This window comes from Zophobas morio, unplaced genomic scaffold, assembly GCF_036711695.1.
Source record: "Zophobas morio isolate AGI-343-1 ecotype UQ-CSIRO unplaced genomic scaffold, CSIRO_AGI_Zmor_V1 ptg000002l, whole genome shotgun sequence".
NCBI classification, from domain to species: Eukaryota; Metazoa; Arthropoda; class Insecta; order Coleoptera; family Tenebrionidae; genus Zophobas; species Zophobas morio.
Window position 1 is genome coordinate 13,493,704 of NW_026972107.1, and position 21,851 is coordinate 13,515,554.

A 21,851-nucleotide genomic window follows, 5' to 3' on the forward strand; every position below is an offset into this window, starting at 1 on the left:
ACTTGCTACTGTCATGTTTTCTCAACTTTTAATGACCCCCATTAAATAGCTGCCATCATTTTTTACACTATAGCTTTTTATCAGTACTTATGCATTGTTAAAAATAGTTCTCGACGTTTAAATTAACAAGATTTATTTCTATTCGTTTCGAAAACAGATTAGGTATTATCACTACAAGGGCTTGCATTTTGCCCTTTTTTTTTCTTAATATGTGCAGTCATCTTTTCAGAACAAGAAGGTAAAGACTCCGCCCCTTGGTCTGACAACGAATGAAAAATTCATCACAATTGAGCTTGGGATGGATATAGATGGGGCTTAATTTTTGGCTTGTTTTTTTCTTAATATACATAGTATTCTTTGAACAACACGATACTCAAAAACATGCTTTTTATTTATTGTAGAGAAATAAGAATTTTGCAATTAAGCTCCGCCCGCTTGGCTCACGACGAATAAAAAAATCATCGCAATTGAGACAGGGCGGGTGGGCGAGGCTTACATTTGTTTTTGTTTTTTTTTTTTTTCCTTAATATGTGTAGTCATTTTTTCACATCAGCAAACTTAAAACATGTTTAAAATGGTAAATTTGTATAGGGAAGTATGGATTTTGCAATTACGCTCCGCCCCTCGGTCTGACAACGAATGAAAAATTCATCACGATTGAGATCGAGACGGAATGATAGGGGTTCTCTTCTGGTTTTCTTTTTTACTTATAGAAGACGATCACTTAAGAACATATTTCACATGGTAATTTCTCGTAGAAACATAAGGATTTTACAATTAAGCTCCGTCCTTCGGCTTATCACAAAAAAAAAATCATGAGAATTGAGATAAGGCGGGTGGGTGAGACTTATATGTTGCCTTTTTTCTTAATATACATAGCCATCTTTTCAGAACAAGAAACTTAGAATATGGTTAAAATGGTACATTTTTGCAAGGAAATATGTATTTTGCAACTATGGGGCGGAGCCTAATTGCAATATCGACATTTTCTTATACAAATTTTCCATTTTAAACATGTTTTAACTTTCATGTTGTGGAAAGAAGTCTGCACACATATTGAAACAAAAAGGAAAAATGTAAGCCCACCCACCCGCCCTATCTCGATTGTGATGATCTTTTTATATTCACCGTGAACCAAGGGGGCGGAGCTGAACTGCAAAATACTTATTACTGTACAAGAAATTAAAAACATGTTTTTGAGTATCGTGTTGTTCAAAGAATACTATGTACATTAGGAAAAGAAGGCAAAATATAAATACGGCCCACCCACCTCATCTCAAGTGTGATGATTTTTTTTATTCTTAGAAACTTGAAAATATGTTTGAAATGGTAAATTTTTGTTAGGAAATAACAATTTTGCAATTATGCTCCGCCCCTAGGTCTGCGAACGAATGAAAACTTGATTACTATTTGGATCAGGCCGGATATGGGTGAGGATCAATCTTTGGCTTTAATTTTTTCTTAATATACACAGTATTTTGTGAATAACGCGATACTCAGAAACATGGCTTTACATTGTAATTTCTTGTAGAGAAATAATAAGGATTTTGCAATTAAATTCCGCCTCTTTGGCTTTCGACGATTAAGAAAAAATCATCACAATTGAGATAGGGCGGGTGGGCGGGGCTTATACAAATGTTTCCCTTTTGCTTAATATACGTAGTCGTCTGTTCAGAACCAAAAACTTAAAACATATTTAAAATGGTAAATTCTTCTAGACAAATATGGATCTTGCAATTAAGCTCCGCCCCTCGATCTGACAACGAATGAAAAATTCATAACAATTGGGAATTCAGATCCGGGGGAGATGGGTGGGGCCTAACCTTTGGCTTTTTTCTCAATATACTTAGTATTCTTTGAACAACACGATACTCAACAACATGTTTTTCTTTTCTCCTAGAGAAATAAGGATTTTGCAGTTAAGCTCCGCCTTCTTGGCTCACGACGAATAAAAAAAAATCATCACAATCGAGATAGGGCGGGTGGGTGGGGCTACATTTTATCTTTTTTTATTAATATGTGTAGACTTATTTCGACAACAAGAAACTTAAAACATGTCTAAAATGGTAAGTTTTTGTAGTAATCAACTTAAATCCTCCACTTTTCATCTACAACCATACGGCAAAAGTTGAACATCAAAGTTATCAACGGCAACTTGGCAACGGAGTTTATAAATGACAATTTTCAGCTCTAAAAGCAGCATCAGCGGGAACAGCAACTGCAACGGGAATTTCAACGTCAACAGCAAGTTTATGAATCCCACTTTTTTCTGAACAAGACACTTTCATTGTTGTCTTTATTATCGCATTAGGAATTCGTAAACGAAGAGAGCGTGCATTCTGTAACCGCTTGTAATAAGCAAGAATATCTGGCCAAATACCCTGATTTCCAAATTCAAGAAACATCGTTAGAGGCTCACATTAGAAGAAATCTAATCAACAGATTTGTGCGAACTTGCAATCTCAACAAAGGGAAATCTCCTCCCTTCAGTCTCTGAGGAAGTTGTTGATGATTTGCGGTGTCGAACTGGCATTGTCAACAAATGGAAATCTGGAAGACCTTCAGTATCTGAGGAAGTTGTTGTGGATTTGAGATGACTCGATCAGAATCCAGAAACATTTTTGACAAGATTGTTTCAGCAGTCAGGGAGTTCCTGTTGCGACATGAAATTGAACAATGAGTCCAAAGCATTGAGGAAAATATGTCACAGCACATTTTTGAGATTTAAAAAAAACTTAGACAACCAGTTATACAGATGCGTCTAGTATTTGTCGTAAATCCTTGGTCATTTAGTAACATTCGCATAAAGTGATAGGCGGCACACATCCATAACCTACTTCGACCCTGTAATAATTTATAGAAACCCTGTAGTTTGTTAATGTATTTTAGAGTTTTTACCCATTATCTACTCTATACTACTCAGATCAAAAACAACTTCGTTGTATGTATGTATGAAGGAAGTAATCAACAGATTTACTTGTGCCGGAAGTTTTGAGGAAAAATCTCGTGGAAGTGTTTGAAAACATCAGGAATTGCCTTAATGTAATCCATAAAGCTCTTAAACAAGATTATCCTAACAGTCAGGTATTATTAACCTATAACATTAATCAAAAAATGTTGTAGAATATTTTTGAATACATATATAACAAGAAAAGTAAACAAGAGCACAGTAATGAACATTTTGAGACTTTTATTTGAAAATGGTTGGTTATTTGTATTTTTGTGCTGCATATAATATCTTGTTTTTTTAATCAAATTTGTTTTATGATACAGTGTTATTTCGTTCGAGGCTCGCCCGCTACAACAAATTTTTAAATTGTTATAAAAAGTGCTCCTTGTTTTATGCAACCAAATACACATCCATTAATTTTCAAATAAAACAGGTACACTCACAAATGTAGGCGGCAAATTCCGCAACCCACTACGATGTAATGTAACAAACATTTCTAGTAACCCGGTAAAGTTTTCCATGCATTGTTCTACAACGATGCGATACAATGTAGCTTATTTCTTCGCGTTTACTGTAAAGTTTGACATTCATCGACAGTCTCCGTTTTATGTGTATCGGATCCTTTGCATTTGCTTGCACCAGTTTGCCGCGATAATTCTTGTTAAATGTCACTATTGCACATGCAGGAGTATTCCAAAAGTGCTCAAAGCGCGCAGTTCTCTGAAAATTGTTCGCGATTACACATGCAAGCCCGACATTTCTAGGAAACAATGTCATATTAGACAGATATCAGTTGTTGAAGCAAAATTTCCACAATTCCACTTTGTTACTGTTGCATTATGCCAAGGTAACAAGTCCAGATTGCCCGTCGCATGTAACATGCAGAATTACGTATCCGTCTTGTCGGAATGGCACATTCGCTGGCACAGCATCCGTCGTAACTCGGCTCCATCTACCGATGAAATTGTTTTAAAACGAATTAGTTACAATGCTCGCTGTTTACCCAACTATCTCTACGGAATATCAGATAATCAAAACGAACTTTTCCACTTCCCGTGTTCCTCTCCAGTATACAAGAACTGCAGCGGCAATAATTCAATTCGGGTTGCGCGTTGCAGATAAAAGCTTTTGAATAGCTACCCGCTTAATGTTACACTATCGTGCACATAAAAGCGAATGTGGTTTATTTTAAAATACTCAGGTGTATTTAATTCCGCGAAACATCGCGAAACAAATTGTTTTAAAGTTTGCGTTTTTATCAAACGCGAAATGCAATAAGCGCAACAATCATGTTAACAGGAACGACGGGAATGAAATCTCCTGCGGTGCTCTTGAAAACTGTTATTTTTCTGAAGGGTGAGAGATTTGGCGAAATAATTTAATACAGTACGCAGCTTGTGGCGAAAGTAATAAATCCGCGTCCCGGTTACACCACAAGATGACAGTATGCATAATTGTTTATACTTTGTCATTTCTTATCTCGCTACACCTCCTTTTCTGGAAAACGTGTGCTCGTGTAGTTGTGGCTTGGGGCATGTTACATCCACTCCACCTCTACATCTATAATCATGATGAATTTACGCAAAAATAGTGGGACACCGGATTAGGTGATACATTATGTTTAATAAAAGGGACAATTTACTGCAGATTTACGCCTTACGTATTTCACCTTTGCAAAGAAATACTTAATAACGTGTCTGAGCAGTTAGTACTCCAAACTACAATCACTGTTGTGACCTCAAGTACACTTTAAATGATTAAATTTTAGATTTTCTAATTTGGCATCAAATTCAAGAAGTTGACGTTTTATGTCATCCAAAACAAGTCCAAGCATTAATTCTCTGACTTAAATTTAAATTTCACTTGTATTGTCACAGTGTAAAGGGTAATGCATGTTAAGCGAAATCTGTTTATTCATCCCATTCAAGAAATGTATGACGTAAGTTTATTTCTTCCTCTTTACCAGAAAGTTGATGGCATCAATTTATTAAATAAATCTGATTTGAAAAATACATCCAGACACGATATTTCTTCTACTTCGGTAATCATTTTGCCTTTTAGAACTGCTTATGCAGACCCTACAGCCATTAGTGCATGAACTGATATATTTCACTGATTATCTCAACAATGGCTTATCCAAGTTGACTGAAATTGTGAGAACAAAATTACCTTATAATTAGCGGTATTTGTACCAGGATCGATAGAGGGATGGTGAACCGAAAATTTGCCCTGCGTTTAATACACTTAAATTATTAACACTGTTGACATTTCCGGTTTAACTTCAACAGCTCAACCGACTTAAAATGGCTATTTGAAACGTTTTTGTTTGATTTTCATGAAACAATCTATTTTCAATGGCGCCATCTATCAACAGAAAAAATAATAGTGCCATTCTTAGTAAATACGAGTGCATACCATATGATCGAAAATTCAGACCAAAATCACATTTAATATGTGTTCAGCGCCTATCAAAGATAAGCACTTGCGGTTCGTACGTCCGTAAAATAACAACAGAGCAAGATTTTCTCTACCAATTCCGTGAGTTGGAAAGAGATGATGTAAAGTGATTGGTTGTTGATTTTTAAACGTACGTCGCCGCCGTTTCGTGTTATCGTGTTCTGGCAGATCGCTCTGCTTTCTGTGAAGTGCTTTTTGTTGTTCATGTTGCCTGCCGAAACTATTTTATTTTACAAGCAGTTGTTCTCAAAGTTAATGCGGTTTTGGTGCTTTTTCTTATTTCTTCTTGTTGCTGTTGGTTTTTCTCTCGCGTTCTGAGATTATCTCGTATTCGAGATATGGCGGCAAATCTTGCTGAATACTGTACTTGCTATTCTATAACCCAGGAAAATACGGGTTAAATTTGTTATAGATAGACACAAATTGTGTTTTTAACCTTCCTGTTTATCATATTTTCTCAACGTTTAATTGCCCTTAGAGTATGAAAAGTTGTTCCGAACTACTGGATCCATAATTGTCAAATTTTATGTGTGCATTAAAGGAACATATTACTATATTTGTGATTTACGAATCCGCCTTCATTTTTAATCCTAGGCTTACAAATTTTCACATACCTAAAAAAATTCAAATTTTATAATACATAGAACCTTTTATACTAGTAGTAAAAGCGACACTGAATCATTACTCCTATAGTTTACTGTCCGGTGTCCCCGACTTCTTCAACTGTGACTCTTATTGTCCACACTTTTTTAATTTACAAAGGTTTTTTGTTGATTTCAATCAACAGTCCAAAAGTCATGTCCAGTTTTTTAGCAAAATTGTAAAATTTTATTTTGCGAAATTGTATTTCGTTGTTTTATGATAACACAATGTAAGAAAAATACCCTGGAGAAGTAAAAATTGCTCGATCGATTTCCACTAGGCTGTTTGTTTTACGGCTATGCTCGAGTTGCGGTTCCATTGGTTTAAAATTTTACTATATAATTTGAATGTTAACGTTTACCAAGCTAAATTTTGAGGTGACGTTATCGGATTGTTGATTGAGATGATTAGACAAATTTTGGTTAGCGTTTACCGTTTACGAAATATTCCGAATATACATATAAAATATGAGAACAGTAGACCGGTAGTTTCGAGACCCGTCTAAGAAAAAGTCGACACAGACCACAGACAGACGGAAACGAGAGACCTATTTTTTCAGACTCTAGGGATCATAAAACTTCGAAAGAACATGGAAGCTTACGCTAGGGGAGTAAAAGTATTGAATTATAGTTATGAATTATAAAATAGTTACAAAGTTTGATGTTTCAGACAGATCGCTAATCACTAATTTGTTCATTAGTTATTTAGTGTAAAAAAGATTTATTATCTGTCAGTGTTAAATTCGTTCTGTCATTTGTTGAGGAGGGGCTAAATATACCGACAAGTACTAACGTTGCAAATTGTGCTAAAGTATATATACTGTACTTGACTGTCAACTTAGATATCGTAGATAATTAATGAGTGTTCTATTGAAAAATCATCAAGTTTACCCTACTTTTTAGAACAAACGTTACGAAAAACGCATGTTTTTTATTAGTCCATACTGTTGTATATAACTGACAATTTCGCGTTGTCAGCTGTCATCGAATACATTTTAGGTTTATTGCAGGCATACTTCGTAAAGTTTAAAAAAAATCAAGGTCTGCTTGATACTTTTTAGAATAGAACACCGATATATTCTTCTTAAGTAAAAACATGGAACATAAGTACAGGGTGTCTCAGCTAAAACTGGCTAATATCTTGAGAACGGATAGAGATATTGAAATTCCGTAAAGGCCATTGTTATGACCTTGAAGAAAGAAGTTTATTTTAGTACATCCCAAAGATGACACATATATGTCGACGTCGCGACGCAAACTGCGACATAATTTTTTAACAAATTTTGATACTTTGAAGTATTTCTTGATATTTTGATGGTATTTCAAAAAAGAAATTTGCTTTCAAAGTAGTATTGATTGTATCCTATGATTTTTAAATGTTAATATAATGGGAGGTTCTGGAAACAAAAAATGTGAAAGACGTAGTGGAAATATTTATATTTTATTGTATTTTATTTTTTTAATTAAATATGGTCATGGGAAATTCTTACTGATTTTGGTAAATGACTACTTCTAAGAAAAGAGAAGGCGGGTGCGCGGGGCTGGTAGCTGCTAAGATAAGAGTGATTTTGGCAATTGAGATTCTTCTAAGAAAATAGAGGGCGGGTGGGCGGGGCTAGTACAAAAATATGGTTGTGTTGTTGTTGTAATAATTTGATAAAATTCCATTTAACAAAATGTTTCCTGATATAAAGCGAAGGTACAAATCGAGTAAGCAGTTAAAAATGTTTGACGTATCAAAAATTGTCAAAGTTTTAAAAACCCACGTTTTGGGATCCCATAGATTTTTTTTCTAAATTATTTAAAACAATTTTAGGGGGCTTTGGTGCTCTATTTTTGGAAAATTCTCATTTGACCTGTTTTTGAGTTAATTTTGAAACCCCGTTTATTTTTTTTTTTTGAAAAATTTAGAACAATCTTGAGATGCTAGGTATTCCTGTTTGGAAAGAATTTGAAAGTATTAGAAAGTAGTATCTTTTCTTATAATAATTTATTTAAATTTCTTAGAAGATATGTCATTTGCCAAAACCTGTCTTATCTTGGCAGCTACTAGCCCCGCCCACCCACCCTCTCTTTTCTTAGAGGGCATCTCATTTGCCAAAATCAGCCTTATCTTGGCAAATACTGGCCCCCCGCCCACCCATCTTTTATTTTCTTAGAAGGTATGTTATTTACCAAAATCAGTTTTAACAGGTGCTACTAGCCCCACCCATCCTGACAAAGTTATTGCCCGAAAAGTAAACGAAAAATCGTGCAAAAAAAGACCAAAAATACTTCATCATATAACATTGTGAAGTAAACACATTCGCTAAGAAATAGGGTATCTGAGTGTCGACACGTTCGCAAGAATATATAAATAAACATCATAAAGTTTTAACAAAGAATTTTAAACAAACACCAAACCTTAAGCAATCAATAGAACCAATTTCCTTTGTAAATACACTATGGGCTTGGTAAAATACTATGCTTACATTATTATCGGACGACATTCTTTTACTCTTTGGATTTCTATATATTTTGCTGGAGAACGAATAAACTCAACACAACATACAAAATAATAGATGAAGTAAGGACACAATCGATCCCACTGAGTTTTTTCTTTACAAATTTGCTGTCAATACTTTCAAAAGTCATGAAATTACATTACATTTGTGAAGTTTACAAATTTACACTTATCAATTTTGACATGAAGCTAATAACCAATGAGAACTTGGCAGCTCCCCAGAATGTCATCAAATTTTAAATCTGTTACCAAGCTGACAAAAAAAAAACACAAACATTAATAGTCACTCGGTATTAAAGGCCAAAATCTAAGGCAGCTAGTATTACGAAATATTTATTTGGCGTTAGAAAAACAAAAAACAAATCAATGCCAGTCATAGTATTATTCATTACCGCACGCCACTGAACAAGTCACAATTTTGATTAATTTCGATCGACAAATATAACCAGAAAATAAATTATATTCCGCCACAATGAAAATATATTTCATATAAATGGGATGTTTTTAATGTTTAATTATAGCTATTGATAGATCTAATTACACGTTGAAAATCTAGAATTCGTTATGGATTAGTTGCATTCATCAGCCCATCCCAAATTGGATTTCCAGCAGACACGCACGTGATCAAACCTGTAAAGCCCCATCGTTTCCACACAAAGAAATATTAATTTCGATCATATTCTGTTTACAGAGGGACCCTTCCAATCGGACGCCCTTTTGGTGCCAGAGAACTGTTTATTCGATCACATTCACAATCAGAGCAATTGTTGGACGTTCGGTCGCTGGAACGCCACTGCAGGCAACGCTTGTCAAGAACGAGGACTGCAGCTCCGATCCTTCGCCATGCTTCTTCCCTGTGGCATTTCTTTGTTTAGTGGTGTGGAATTTGTATGCTGTCCCAAACACTTCAAAGGCAAGTTTTTATACGTAACTGCACACATATCGCTTTGTTTCCTTCCGTGTGGATAACTTTCTGTCGTTAAAATGGAGAACACTCGCTTCATTCTTCATGCACACTAACCCTCACAAGACTTGCTTACCGATTTGAATATTTTTTATTGTGCTCTTATTCGGTAAATATTCCCGTTACGAGGGTCACGTTTTTTGCTTAAAAGTATCGGGGTTAAGGTGCCTCGTAAAAGTCGGCTGGATGTCGAGCGTAAGAATTAAAAATGATTTTGGGGGTCTGCAACAATAAAAAATTTTGTTATAGTTTTGCAGGCCTTTATAAATAAGTTAGAATGATATATCGTCACGCTATACTGTATAACAAAATTTTGGACTCTTTATTGTAGAAAAGAAAAAAATATTACATTTTCAGCACGGATGCATAACTTACATCATCAGCAATAATATCACGATAAATTTATTATTGTGGAACATGCTGTATTAGGCACGAAACTTATTAATTGGAGCTGAATAAATTACAGTTGAGTGTAAAATAAAATATAGTAAAAAGTTGTTCATTGCGACTGCCCCGTGGCCGCATAAGAAAGATCTTCACTGTTGTTAACAGTCAAACTATGTACGTCCTATATCGTCAAAAGTCGTTTACTTTATTTTTAAAGTTGTACATATATATGTTAAACATGAATAAACCTAGTGATTAAAAATTTTAAAAGTCAAATGTGCTAACCATCAAAATAAAAAAATTCAAAAGTCGCACAGGCAGTGAGCGAAGCGAGCTGCAAATTATGATAAAGTAGGTGAAACGGGTGTATGAAACATTTTAGCATGTAAATTGGATTGAAAAAAGTTTGCAACTCGTTGAATATGTAATATGCGTAACAAAACTGAAATAAATAATAACGAGCAACTAATTATATCGTATGGTTTTTGGATTTCTGCTCTAGTTAGCTATGACGCTTACGTCAGCCATTTGACTTTCGCTGCTGACGTCCGCGTCATGGCCAACTAATAGAAAAATTTTAAATATCACGGGGTACATTGGTACATTATTTTATCATAAGTATATGATTATGTTATGTATATAATAAAATTACATACAATTTTTATGTCCATTCACATAAAAAAAGAAAACAATCTTTTGGTTGGTGTAAATCGACCGTAGTCTATTGTTTCTTGTATGCATTTATTTATTTATTCTGATTTTTTTTCTTTTAATATCTAAATACTAATTATTTTAGTTTTAATTCACCAACAAAACAGTTTTTCTATCTAGCAATTAAAGTAAAAATTCTCAGTTGTAAGCCCAACAATAAAAATTGGTCGAAAGTTGTTTCGACAGAACTTCCTTGGCTTCTGAAGTACAGTCCAACAAATACTGCTTCTCTAAAAATTATAAAATTTGATTTTTACTTTTTCGTGATAACCTCTATGGAGTAAAAACAATATAGACGGTACTAGTCACAGTGTAATAGAAAAAAAGAAGGTAGGTTTCAGATTCTTAAAAAAATGAGATTTGGCGCCCCCAAGAAGGTTTCACCTTTATAAAATTGACAGTTGGGACTCCGAGTAAGTTTTAAATTCTACAAAAAAAAGACAATAGGCGCCCCCGAGAAGGTTTTACATTTTTAGTAAAGATAGTTGCGACCCCCAAGAAGGTTTCAAATAAAAAAGACATCCAGCGCCCCCGAGAAGGTTTTACATTTTCAAAAAAGACAGTTGGGACCCTCTGGAAGGTTTCAGATGCTTAAAAAATGAGATTTGGCACCCCCGAAAAGGTTTTACATTTTTAAATTAGACAGTTGGGACCCCGAGAAGATTTTACATTTTTAAAGAAGACAATTGGGATTCCCGAGAAGGTGTCACATTCTCAAAGAAATACATTTGGGCCCCCCGAGAAGCTTTTACTTTTTTAAAAAAGATAGTTGGGACCCCCGAAAAAGTTTTATATTCTAAAAACAACATTTGACGCCACCGAGAAGGTTTTACATTTTTAAAGAAAACAATTGGTATTCCCAAGAAGGTTTCATATTTTCAAAAAATACATTTGGGGCCCCCGAGAAGGTTTTACATTAAAACAAAAACAGTTGGGACCTCCGAGAAAGTTTTACGTTCTAAAAAAACATTTGGCGCCTCCGAGAAGGTTTTACATTTTTAAAGAAGATGATTGGGATTCTCGAGAAGGTTTCACCTTCTCAAAAAAATGCATTTGGGACCCCCGAGGAGGTTTTACATTTTCAAAAAAGACAGTTGGGACCCTCTAGAAAATTTTAGATTCTTAAAAAAATGAAATTTGGGGCCTCTAAGAAGGTTTTACCTTTATAAAATAGACAGTTAAGACTCCGAGTAAGTTTCAGATTCTACAAAAAAAAAGACAATTGGCGCCCTCGAGAAGGTTTTACATTTTTAGTAAAGATAGGCGACCCCCAAGAAGGTTTCACATAAAAAAAGACATCCAGCGCCCCCGAGAAGGTTTCACCTTAAAAAAAAAAAAACAGTTGGGACCCTCTGGAAAGTTTCAGATGCTTAAAAAATGAGATTTGGCGCCACCAAGAAGCTTTTACTTTTTTAAAAAAGATAGTTGGGACCCCCAAAAAGGTTTTACATTCTAAAAACAACATTTGACGCCACCGAGAAGGTTTTACATTTTTAAAGAAAACAATTGGGATTCCCAAGAAGGTTTCATATTTTCAAAAAATAGATTTGGGGCCCCCGAGAAGGTTTTACATTAAAACAAAAACAGTTGGGACCTCCGAGAAAGTTTTACGTTCTAAGAAAACATTTGGCGCCTCCGAGAAGGTTTTACATTTTTAAAGAAAACAATTGGGATTCCCGAGAAGGTTTCACATTTTCAAAAAATACATTTGGGGCCCCCGAGAAGGTTTTACATTAAAACAAAAACAGTTGGGACCCCCGAGAAAGTTTTACGTTCTAAAAAAATGTAAATGTATGTAAATGTATTTACTTGAACCAATTATATATACATTTTGTACATAATCTGGCGAGTCAATTTTACATAGTCAAATATAATAACATAGAAATAAAAAATTACAACACTAAAACATAGGCGTACATAAATAAAACAATAAAATAAGAACAATGTAATAACAACACTATATATGTAATGAGGAAGAAAATATATACAATATTAGTGGAACATTTATTTCGTTTCTGTGTTTCGTTGTAAGCATTGTTACATATTCCTGAATGGAGTAAAAATTTTTTTCTAATAGAAAACATTTTATTCGTTTCTTAAATAAAAAATTAGGTGTGGTTATTTTGACGTAGTCAGGTAACAAATTATAGAGATAGCATCCAGCATACCTGGGCGATTTTTTGAAGAAAGTGTGGTTGGGTTTATCTATATAGAAAACAGATCTATTTCTTGTTTGATAATTATTATTGTATAATAATTACTATAGAGTTGGAATTTGGACTTAAGAAGGTTTCACATTCTTTAAAAAAGACCTTTGACGCCCCCGAGGTTTTATATTTTTAAATAAAACAATTGCGACCTCCGAGAAGCTTTTACATTTTTAAGAAAGATAGTTGGGATCCCCGAGAAGGTTTTACATTTTTAAAGAAGACAATTGGGATTCCCGAGAAGGTTTCACATTCTCAAAAAATACATTTGGGACCCTCGAGAAAGTTTTACGTTCTAAAAAAAAAACATTTGGCGCTTCCGAGAAGGTTTTACATTTTTAAAGAAGATCATTGGGATTCCCGAGAAGGTTTCACATTATCAAAAAAATACATTTGGGGCCCCCGAGAAGGTTTTACATTTTTAAAAAGACAGTTGGGACCCCCGAGAAAGTTTCAGGTTATAAAAATAACACTTGGCCCCACCGAGAAGGTTTCACATTCTCAAAAAAATGCATTTGAGGCCCCCGAGAAGGTTTTACATTTTTAAACAATTTGGGACCCCCGAGAAGGTTTCACATTTAAAAAAAAGACATTTTTAAATAAAGAGGGGCGTATTCTCACCTTTTCGACAAAATGGGGTAATTACATCAATAAAAAATTCTTATGACGTCATAAATATAGATAATATACAATGCGAAAGAAAAAAGAAAAAAAAAGGAAAAAAACAAAATGCCAAATTTGGAATCGAACGCGTGACGTCGGGTCTGCATTCCTGACTCGTACCCCCAGACCACGACCAGAAAACACATGCGTAATCTGTTGCTCATTAGTTAATGTTAACTTGGCCCTACTATAAAAGTGGCCAGTCGTCCCACGAAGTCGATTACTATACTTCCTTAGCTTACACTCGGGAAGTAAAAATTGGTCTAGGGTACTTAGATAGCACTTACCTCGCGACTTAAATACAATTATTTTAGATTTAGCAAAATTGTATTTATTTTACGATAACCCCTATAACAAAAAAATATGGAGATAACACAAGTCACCGTAAAAAAAGCAACACTCGATAAGAATGGAATTCGAACTCACACAGGGCAAAGCAGAAGCGAAAACAAATTTTATAAAGTAACTGTGATAAAAATCAAGGCAGATTCATAAACTACGAGTCAAGAGTATATTATTTAATAAAAATTAGGTAACCTTACCTACGCAAAGTGATGAGGGAACGTTATCAAATTGTTGGTAGGGATGATTAAACAAATTTTGGTTAGCGATGGCTAAAAATTTCTAAAATCATAAAGTCAAAATTTTTATATGCCGAGCATGAATTATGTTAGGAATTTTTTTGGAAAAAAAAACTGAATTATACAACAAAATTTTGCAAAATAATAACGATGACACCGTGTAAATCAATAATCATAATTCATGTGTTCTGTTCGTCCCTTCTAAAAAGTTGATCCGTCCGCTACTTCATGTTTTCTCGCCGTGTCATCCCTAGAGTATGAAAAATTAGTTCTTCCACGTCCGTCTATCTGTCGTCTGCTTCAATTTTTATTGGACATATATATTACAAATATATTGTAGATGGCAACATGACGTCACCTCAATATTTTGCACAGTAATTTTATGAATTAAAAAAAAACCTACTACTCTACTTATGAATGCGCCTTGATTTTTACACTTGGTGTCCACATTTTCGCAAAAAATTCAAACTGCGTAACAACTTTTTATCGCGACTCCAAGCGCTTCGAGGTTTAGATCACCTCATGGACCAACTGATTTTTTTCTCACACTGTGACTGGTATTATCTATTTGTTCCTCCTAAAACATTTGATTTGTTTGAATGTGTATACTTTAGGAACGAGGGAATTTTTGTCTAACAACATAAGACCAATTTTTTAGAATTGTTCAGGTTATTAAAAGAAAATCACTCAGTCGTTCAAAGTAGTTATACTGTAGGAATACATTTTATAAGCAAAGATTTTTTACAACATCGTTAAAAATGAAACTTTTATTTCGTATTTTAAGAAAACAAATGCAGGAATTTTTTTTAGTAGATCTGATTTTGTGTCTAAAAACGAGTTCGATTTTTTGCAAATAATGCCCATGTTACCATGTAAACTGACTGTGGTTGAACGAAAAAATAATTATTCAAATTATTCAATTAATTCCTTAGTTACAATTATTTGTGCCATTACTATAAAAAAATGGTCTAAGGTTACTTAAACAGAACTTCCCCCGCCCCTGGAGCAAAGCCCAAAAAATTGAGCTTCTTCAGACCTCAAATTGAACGAACCCCTTAACCATTATGTAAAACATTTTTATTAAGTAATTGTGATTAACAATTAAAGCGGATTCATAAACTACTCTTATTATAAAATTTAAATAGTATTAATTACGCAAAATTGATAGGTATAAATTTACACTTAAAAAAAATGTTTCTGATACATAAAAAATAACAAAAAACGAATACAAAAATGAGGTTATTTAGAGATGCAGTGAATGAGTGAAAAAATAATATTTAAACAAAAATTGAAAAAAGAAAGTTACTAATAATAACTTTTCTAAAACTAACGCAACAATTGTCATTTTTCTCTCATTACTAGTAACACATTTTTGAAAGTCATCACCAATATTTTTATTATGTGGTATTTAGTATCACAAAACTATTTCTTTCTTTGCTTGACAGGAATCCAAACACGCAAAAAATATGTGACTTTTCATTCAAACAAATCTAAATTTAGTGTGTAACTTATAAACGAAACGTCCCATAAAGTGACGGATAAATTTAGATTACAGATCTAAAAATAAAAAAGATCTAGCGAGTTAGTTCTAGTAACCGAATAATATTCGACTATCGAACCTTTGTGACACTGGTTTCATTTGTGTCAAAGTTCTGCTTCAGAAACACAATCATACCAAAATCAACCAGGTCAGAATTGATACTTTTAAGTTTGAAGTATGGATGATATTTGCTGTTAATATTTAACGTGATCAGATATTACGATTATTCATATCACTGTAGACATTTACGATATTCACCTACACTCCCACAAATGTATGAATTAATGAGCGGACCTAATAATTGTTTATTGGCCACCTGTGAGGCTAGATTTAATTGACTAAGCCATATAACAGTCTATATATAAATTCGACAGAGTACCATTATAGCATCGAACTTGAAACCTTGGCCCCTACTATGCTTGGTTTATTGTTTCATCACCGGGGTATATAAACTCTATAAAATAACTAAGAATAATCATCTTTACATTTCGAAAGCACTCGAAAACCACACGAGATGCACCATGAATATTAATTAACGAAACTAAATAGAATTCGGTGTACGATGTCTGTATTGTTTTCATTTGCTGGATTTTTAATTAAGTGTTCCAATGAACGTTACTTCAAAATAAAATGTAATCTTTTGTTTGCTAAATACTTAACGAAGCTTATTCACGAATCACGAATTAAAAGCAGTAGTAATATTTACGAGTTAACTCGAATTAAACAAACAATCAAAATCCTATCACATTAAAACGTTGAGTGTTTGGATTATGAGTGCAAAGCCTCTTCAGACAAGTAACGTTCCTACTGAGCTCATAAAATACATATTTTTATCTTGCTTAGAATATCACGTTAAAAGGTGACTCATAGTAGCTGAAAAGCGGCAAAATCATAAATCTCCATTAAAGTGATAAAGTTAGCCGTAATTACGTTTATTGTAATTCAAAATGACATTAGAAGTGAGTAGTTGTGCGGAGATAACCCAGAAGGTAATTAACAGTCGCAGGTTTTGCACCCTGACTATTTTATTTCGCATTAAATAATTGAACCGAAACTATAAAGCCCATAAAGCAAAAGCTCCATTAAAATGGTAATCAATTGAAGTCACGTTGTTATCAGATTAATAGCTGGATAGCGAATACTGAGTTGAAATTTATTATATGAGTTCACCGTTAACAAAAAACTCATAAATTATTGCAAAAACTCCTTTTTTATGCAGCAGGATGAATTGTTTTGGTAAACGTGATTAATAGACGATTAATATAGAGAGTACGTCAAGGTGTGTCATTTTCCCGGCGCATCCACCATTACTATAACACTATATTTTTCATTAAAGTAACAAAATCCGTAAAGTTGAATTTTTAATAGCTTGCTTAGCAAAATATAACACGCGAGAAGCCATAGTGGTATGCAATTTTGTTTTAAACTCGAGTTTAATAACGATTCTTCACCGGATAACGTTGATCCGTCTAGTTGGCATTTTTAAAATATGAGTAATTGAGGTTTAAAAATAAATTTCACGGTCACACTCGTGCATGTTTTAAAGTATACCGTGACTTTTTGTTCTTTTCGTAACAACAACCTTGACGAATCTGTAAAACCATATTTTATTACTTATTACACTCCGGTGAAGGACAACGAAATATTGTTAAACTAACGCATGAAACATGACACGCTGTTATGATTACGTTTTACAAGATTAAAACATTCTCTCTTAATATGAGAGGATTTTCAATATAATGCATTCGCTGAGAGCAATCTAATTTACGAACTATGTTTACACAAGCTCATATTTACTTTATAAGAACTCACGAATAGCTCAGGGGATTTTTTCCCATCTTTCATTTTTCTGTCTTCTATCAAAAGCTCAATATAAAAATTTATTGCGTTATTTTCAGACGATATTTTATTACGTTAAACTTTTCAGATTTGCAATTTCACTCTAAACAAATGTAAAATGGTTTTATATCAAATCGTTCCTCAAACTGTTGCTGACAAAACAGTCCGCAGTCAAAGTCCTTATAAATCCCAAGCGATGTCGTGTTAATTCACGGTTTTTCGATTCTAGCGCGAAGTTCTTCATTACAAATGACTTCAGTGAATTTAAACAAACGAGATTTTCTACTTTTGCGAGAAAATATTCGTAACTAATAATAATAATAATAATAATAACTTGTGTCGACACTCTGAAAACTGTTATTTATTACAATGAAATTAGTGAAAAATTTCCTTTTAAAAGAAAATTCGTAACAGTCTCCCCTTCTGTTTGCAGAGATCCTGCAAGATTTATTAAAATTAACGGTAATAAAAGAATCCGCGTAAGATAATAAGAATAAGCAAATGAAGTCATAACAGAGATGGTAAATAAAAACCAAACATTTACCCTGGGGAATTTTTACGGTTTTCAACGGACGAAAGTCAATAATTTTTACAAGCTTTTCATCTCCCGGCATTAAACGTACTCGAAACCTCGTAAACAGAACGTAATTAGACATGAAACCCGCAGTTTCCATGTTTATATTCTCCAAATTCAACTCATATAACCGATTTTGGCTGTCTGTGAGTGATTTCGTTCCACCTCGCTAGAATCCTTGACTGGAAAAAACACCGCCGTCACAATAGCTGCTCACGAGAGTCTTCAAAACACCATACGGACTATTGCAAATAGACACATCGAGTTGTTACTCACTTTGATGGCAAGTTACGGTTTGAAATTCAATCTATCGGAAACATAAAAAGTGTTAGTTCAGTGTCGGAGTCACCGTGCGGCTCCATTATTGGTTCAAGCTAAATTTCAGCTATAAATCTGCAGTAGACGCTCGGATATTGCAGCAGAGATTTCATACGTTGCCTGCTTGCTGAATGGAGTTCCAATGCATATCCGATGTAATACCAGGGCTCATTCAGGGCTCCCAAGATAACAAGTTTTGAAAAATCGGCTCTCTAACAAAAAATATAATATCTCTTCGATCACTCGTAGTATCAACAAACGCGGTTCTTGGCGAGAGTGTTGCGTGGAGAATTGTAGATTGGATGGTTGGAACTGACTTATGTAAGGAATGTTACGAGAGCTTGTTAATATTGAATGAATATGAAAAATAAATATGAAACAGTAATATATCCTGAATTATCAGTGGATTTTTTGGCCATTAATATTTATTATACGTTATTTGATTAAAATTCCAATAACTCAGTACTTGGTTTTTCATTCTGGAGCGTGACACATCTGTGATGCACATTATTTTATTATGCTACAGTTATTGTATATACATATCGAGTTTAATATTTATAATAAAAATTTTAATTTAATTAATTGCAATAGAAATTATTATTATTAATATAAACTATGCTTTTTGCAGTGATATTTCAGTTTATAAAAAGCAAAATTCTGAAAAAATATCAAAAACGAGATCTAAAAATCAAGCAGAGAAACCACTTAAAATATAAAAGTGTACAAAATATCCAAAATATAGTATGTACTTCTGTTTCCTCAACGTTTTCATGGTCTCTAGAGTACAAAACAGTAAAAAGTAATTTTCCTGTACTTGTAATTTATGAATCTACCTTGCTTTTGTTGATTATTATACCCCGTGAATCTTTTAGTGTGGCAACCTAAAATATGGATCACAGTTGTTACTGGATTTTAATAAATATTTTAAAATTAATTTGAATCCAAGGTCGCCGTTAAATAAATTACGACTATATTTCTAATTGTTATCAGAAATTTGTCAAATGAGCATAAATAGGCTACTATTTTGAAAAGAAATAATAATCGAACAAAACTGAACTAATTAAATAAAGATTTACAAAAATTCTGTGCATTAAAAATCTAAGTCTTGGAAATAATTCGGGACCAAATAATTTGTAAGTCTCCGTTCTGAAGTTCAAGAATATAGTTAAAAGGTGTTAGGTAAACCTTTTCTTTAACAGGTCACCGTAAAAAGTACTCTAGTGGTGTGGGATCCGGACTTTGAGCCGGCCAAGGAACCTCGTCCTATCCAAATATCATTAAATTGTCGGCTCAGTTACCTTTTAACGATTCTATGAGTGTGAGCGTGCGCGCCTTCAAATCTTCCATTTGAGGCTCTAATGCCCATTTGCACCAACGTTAGCAGTAAGCATTGCTTAGCTAAGCAATTCTTAAAAGTAACTACTTCTTAAATTGTACAGTTGTTGCACCGTCACTGCTTAGACTCTACTTAACCAAGTAATACTTAGTTGGGGAATTGTGTAAAAGTTTCATTTCTATTGGCAACACTGACGTTTGTTGTTATTGGAACATCAAAAATTTTAGGTTAGTTTGTTGTGTGTACGGCAGTCATTGACACCGCGCGTGTGTAGTTGTGATATTGTTGAATTAATTTTATGTGGTGTTGAATGTGTGTTTAAAAAATGGATGTGTTCGACGCGTACGAGGATGACTTAGAAGTCATTGAAATTGTTGAGATGGGAATTCCACGGCAGATGTACACTAGAGCTGATCATTTCTATGGTTTACCAGAGCTTCAATTTTTCCAAAGATTTCGACTAACAAAACCAACAGTTTTACATTTATTAACGTTAATTGAAGAACGCTTGGAATTTCCTACAGACAGGTAAAAGTGGTTAAAAAATTTAATGTGTAAATATATTATGATTTGATCATTACAGAAATCAGGCGGTGTCACCTATAAATCAGCTGCTTACTACATTACGATTCTTTGCAAGCGGGGGCCATTTGAGTACAGTAGCGGACTATATGGGAATGTACATCTCAACTGTGTCGAGAATAATTAGACGTGTATCGGACGCTATAGCAAGACTTTACCAGCGTTTTATTAAGATGCCCCAAACTCTCATGGAGCAAAGGCTTATTCAAAATGGTTTTTTTGACATCGCGAGATTCCCTAGAGTGATTAGGGCCATTGATTGCACTCATCAAAATTGAATCACCAGGTAAAGATTTAAAAAACCAAAAACACATTCTTTTCATTGGAACGTTTTTAAGGTGGAGAAAATGCTGAAGTTTTTCGCAATCGGAAAGATTATTTTTCAATTAACGTTCAAGCCATGTGTAATGCGAATATGGAGTTTACAAACGTAGTTGCTCGGTGGCCTGGTTCTACTCATGATATGACCATTTTCAATAACTCGATTTTACGAGCAAATTTTGAGAGTGGAGATTATCCAAATTGTATAATATTGGGTAAGTTTCAGTTTTTAATATGTGTAAAAATACATTGCATTTGTTTTCAGGTGATGGTGGCTATGGTGTAAGACACTATTTTTTTACACCATTATTAAATCCACACACTCAAGAAGAGCAGTTGTATAATGAAGCTCATATTCGTACAAGAAATGTCATCGAAAGAACTTTTGGTGTCTGCAAACGAAGATTTCCTGTGCTAGCATGTGGATGTCGATTAAAAAAAGAAACTGTTTTGAGTATTGTAATTGCGTGTGCAGTCCTGCATAATATAGCTCGACAAATGGGTGAAGATGAACCTCCTCTCCCAGCTGACATTAACCAGCATGAACTGCAGCGACTTATTGAAGATGGTCAAATATCAGAGGTCAATGTTATTGACAACCAAAGGAGGGGTAGTGAAATTAGAAGAAATTTTGTAACAAATTTTTTTGGAAATTTATAAATTTAACAAATAAATGTTTTATTAATATTTTATTTTATATTTTATTGTTTTTCCGTATTATCCTGTTTCAGTTTTCTCAGCTGCTCCTTTTTTATTTCAATATCTAATTCTAAAATTTGCTTTCGAAGCAAAAATTCAACTTGCTTTCTTTCTTCGTCATGTTTTTGTCCTTCGAGTTGTGCCTCAACTAACTCCATTTTCTTTGTAGCTAGTTCGTCGTAAGCTTTCGACAAATGGCTGGAATGTAGTGCTGTTATTGTTGGCCTCCTCCTATTAATGACTGATTAATGTTAAGACAAAGGTCTTTTCATCTGCCGTAAAATTTGCTCCCCTCTGGCGCTTTGTATTATTCATCTGAAAATAAAACATATGTACATAATTCTTTACAACAAAACGTTGTAACTGTGGTACATATCTTCTTTATATTATTTTTTGTCTTGTTAGAACTTTATTCCACACTTTTCACCGCTGATTACAAAACACTCACGAACGCTGCTACTGTTGAAAGGTTGAAATGGCTAAAAGGATTGCAAAATTGCAAATTTTCGATTTCCAAAACCATCAGCCAATAGAAACGAAGTATTGTTCCGTTACTATGGCTACCGCACATGCGTTGT

General features: G+C 33.9%; 2 protein-coding genes across 2 annotated transcripts in view; both read left to right on the top strand.

Moving 5' to 3' along the window:
• LOC135127975 (amyloid-beta-like protein) overlaps positions 1-21,851 on the top strand; it is a 135,637-nt gene that overhangs the window by 89,479 nt on the left and 24,307 nt on the right. Inside the window, exon 4 of the mRNA XM_064054698.1 lies at positions 9,243-9,464. Coding sequence (XP_063910768.1) covers positions 9,243-9,464 — 222 coding nt within the window. The remainder of the gene's footprint in view (positions 1-9,242; positions 9,465-21,851) is intronic.
• LOC135128031 (putative nuclease HARBI1) lies at positions 19,677-21,198 on the top strand. Its single transcript, XM_064054833.1, has 4 exons — positions 19,677-20,199; positions 20,255-20,539; positions 20,592-20,789; positions 20,840-21,198. Exons 1-2 carry the CDS (start codon positions 19,997-19,999, stop codon positions 20,529-20,531), a joined length of 480 nt encoding a protein of 159 aa, XP_063910903.1. The 5' UTR covers positions 19,677-19,996; the 3' UTR covers positions 20,532-20,539; positions 20,592-20,789; positions 20,840-21,198.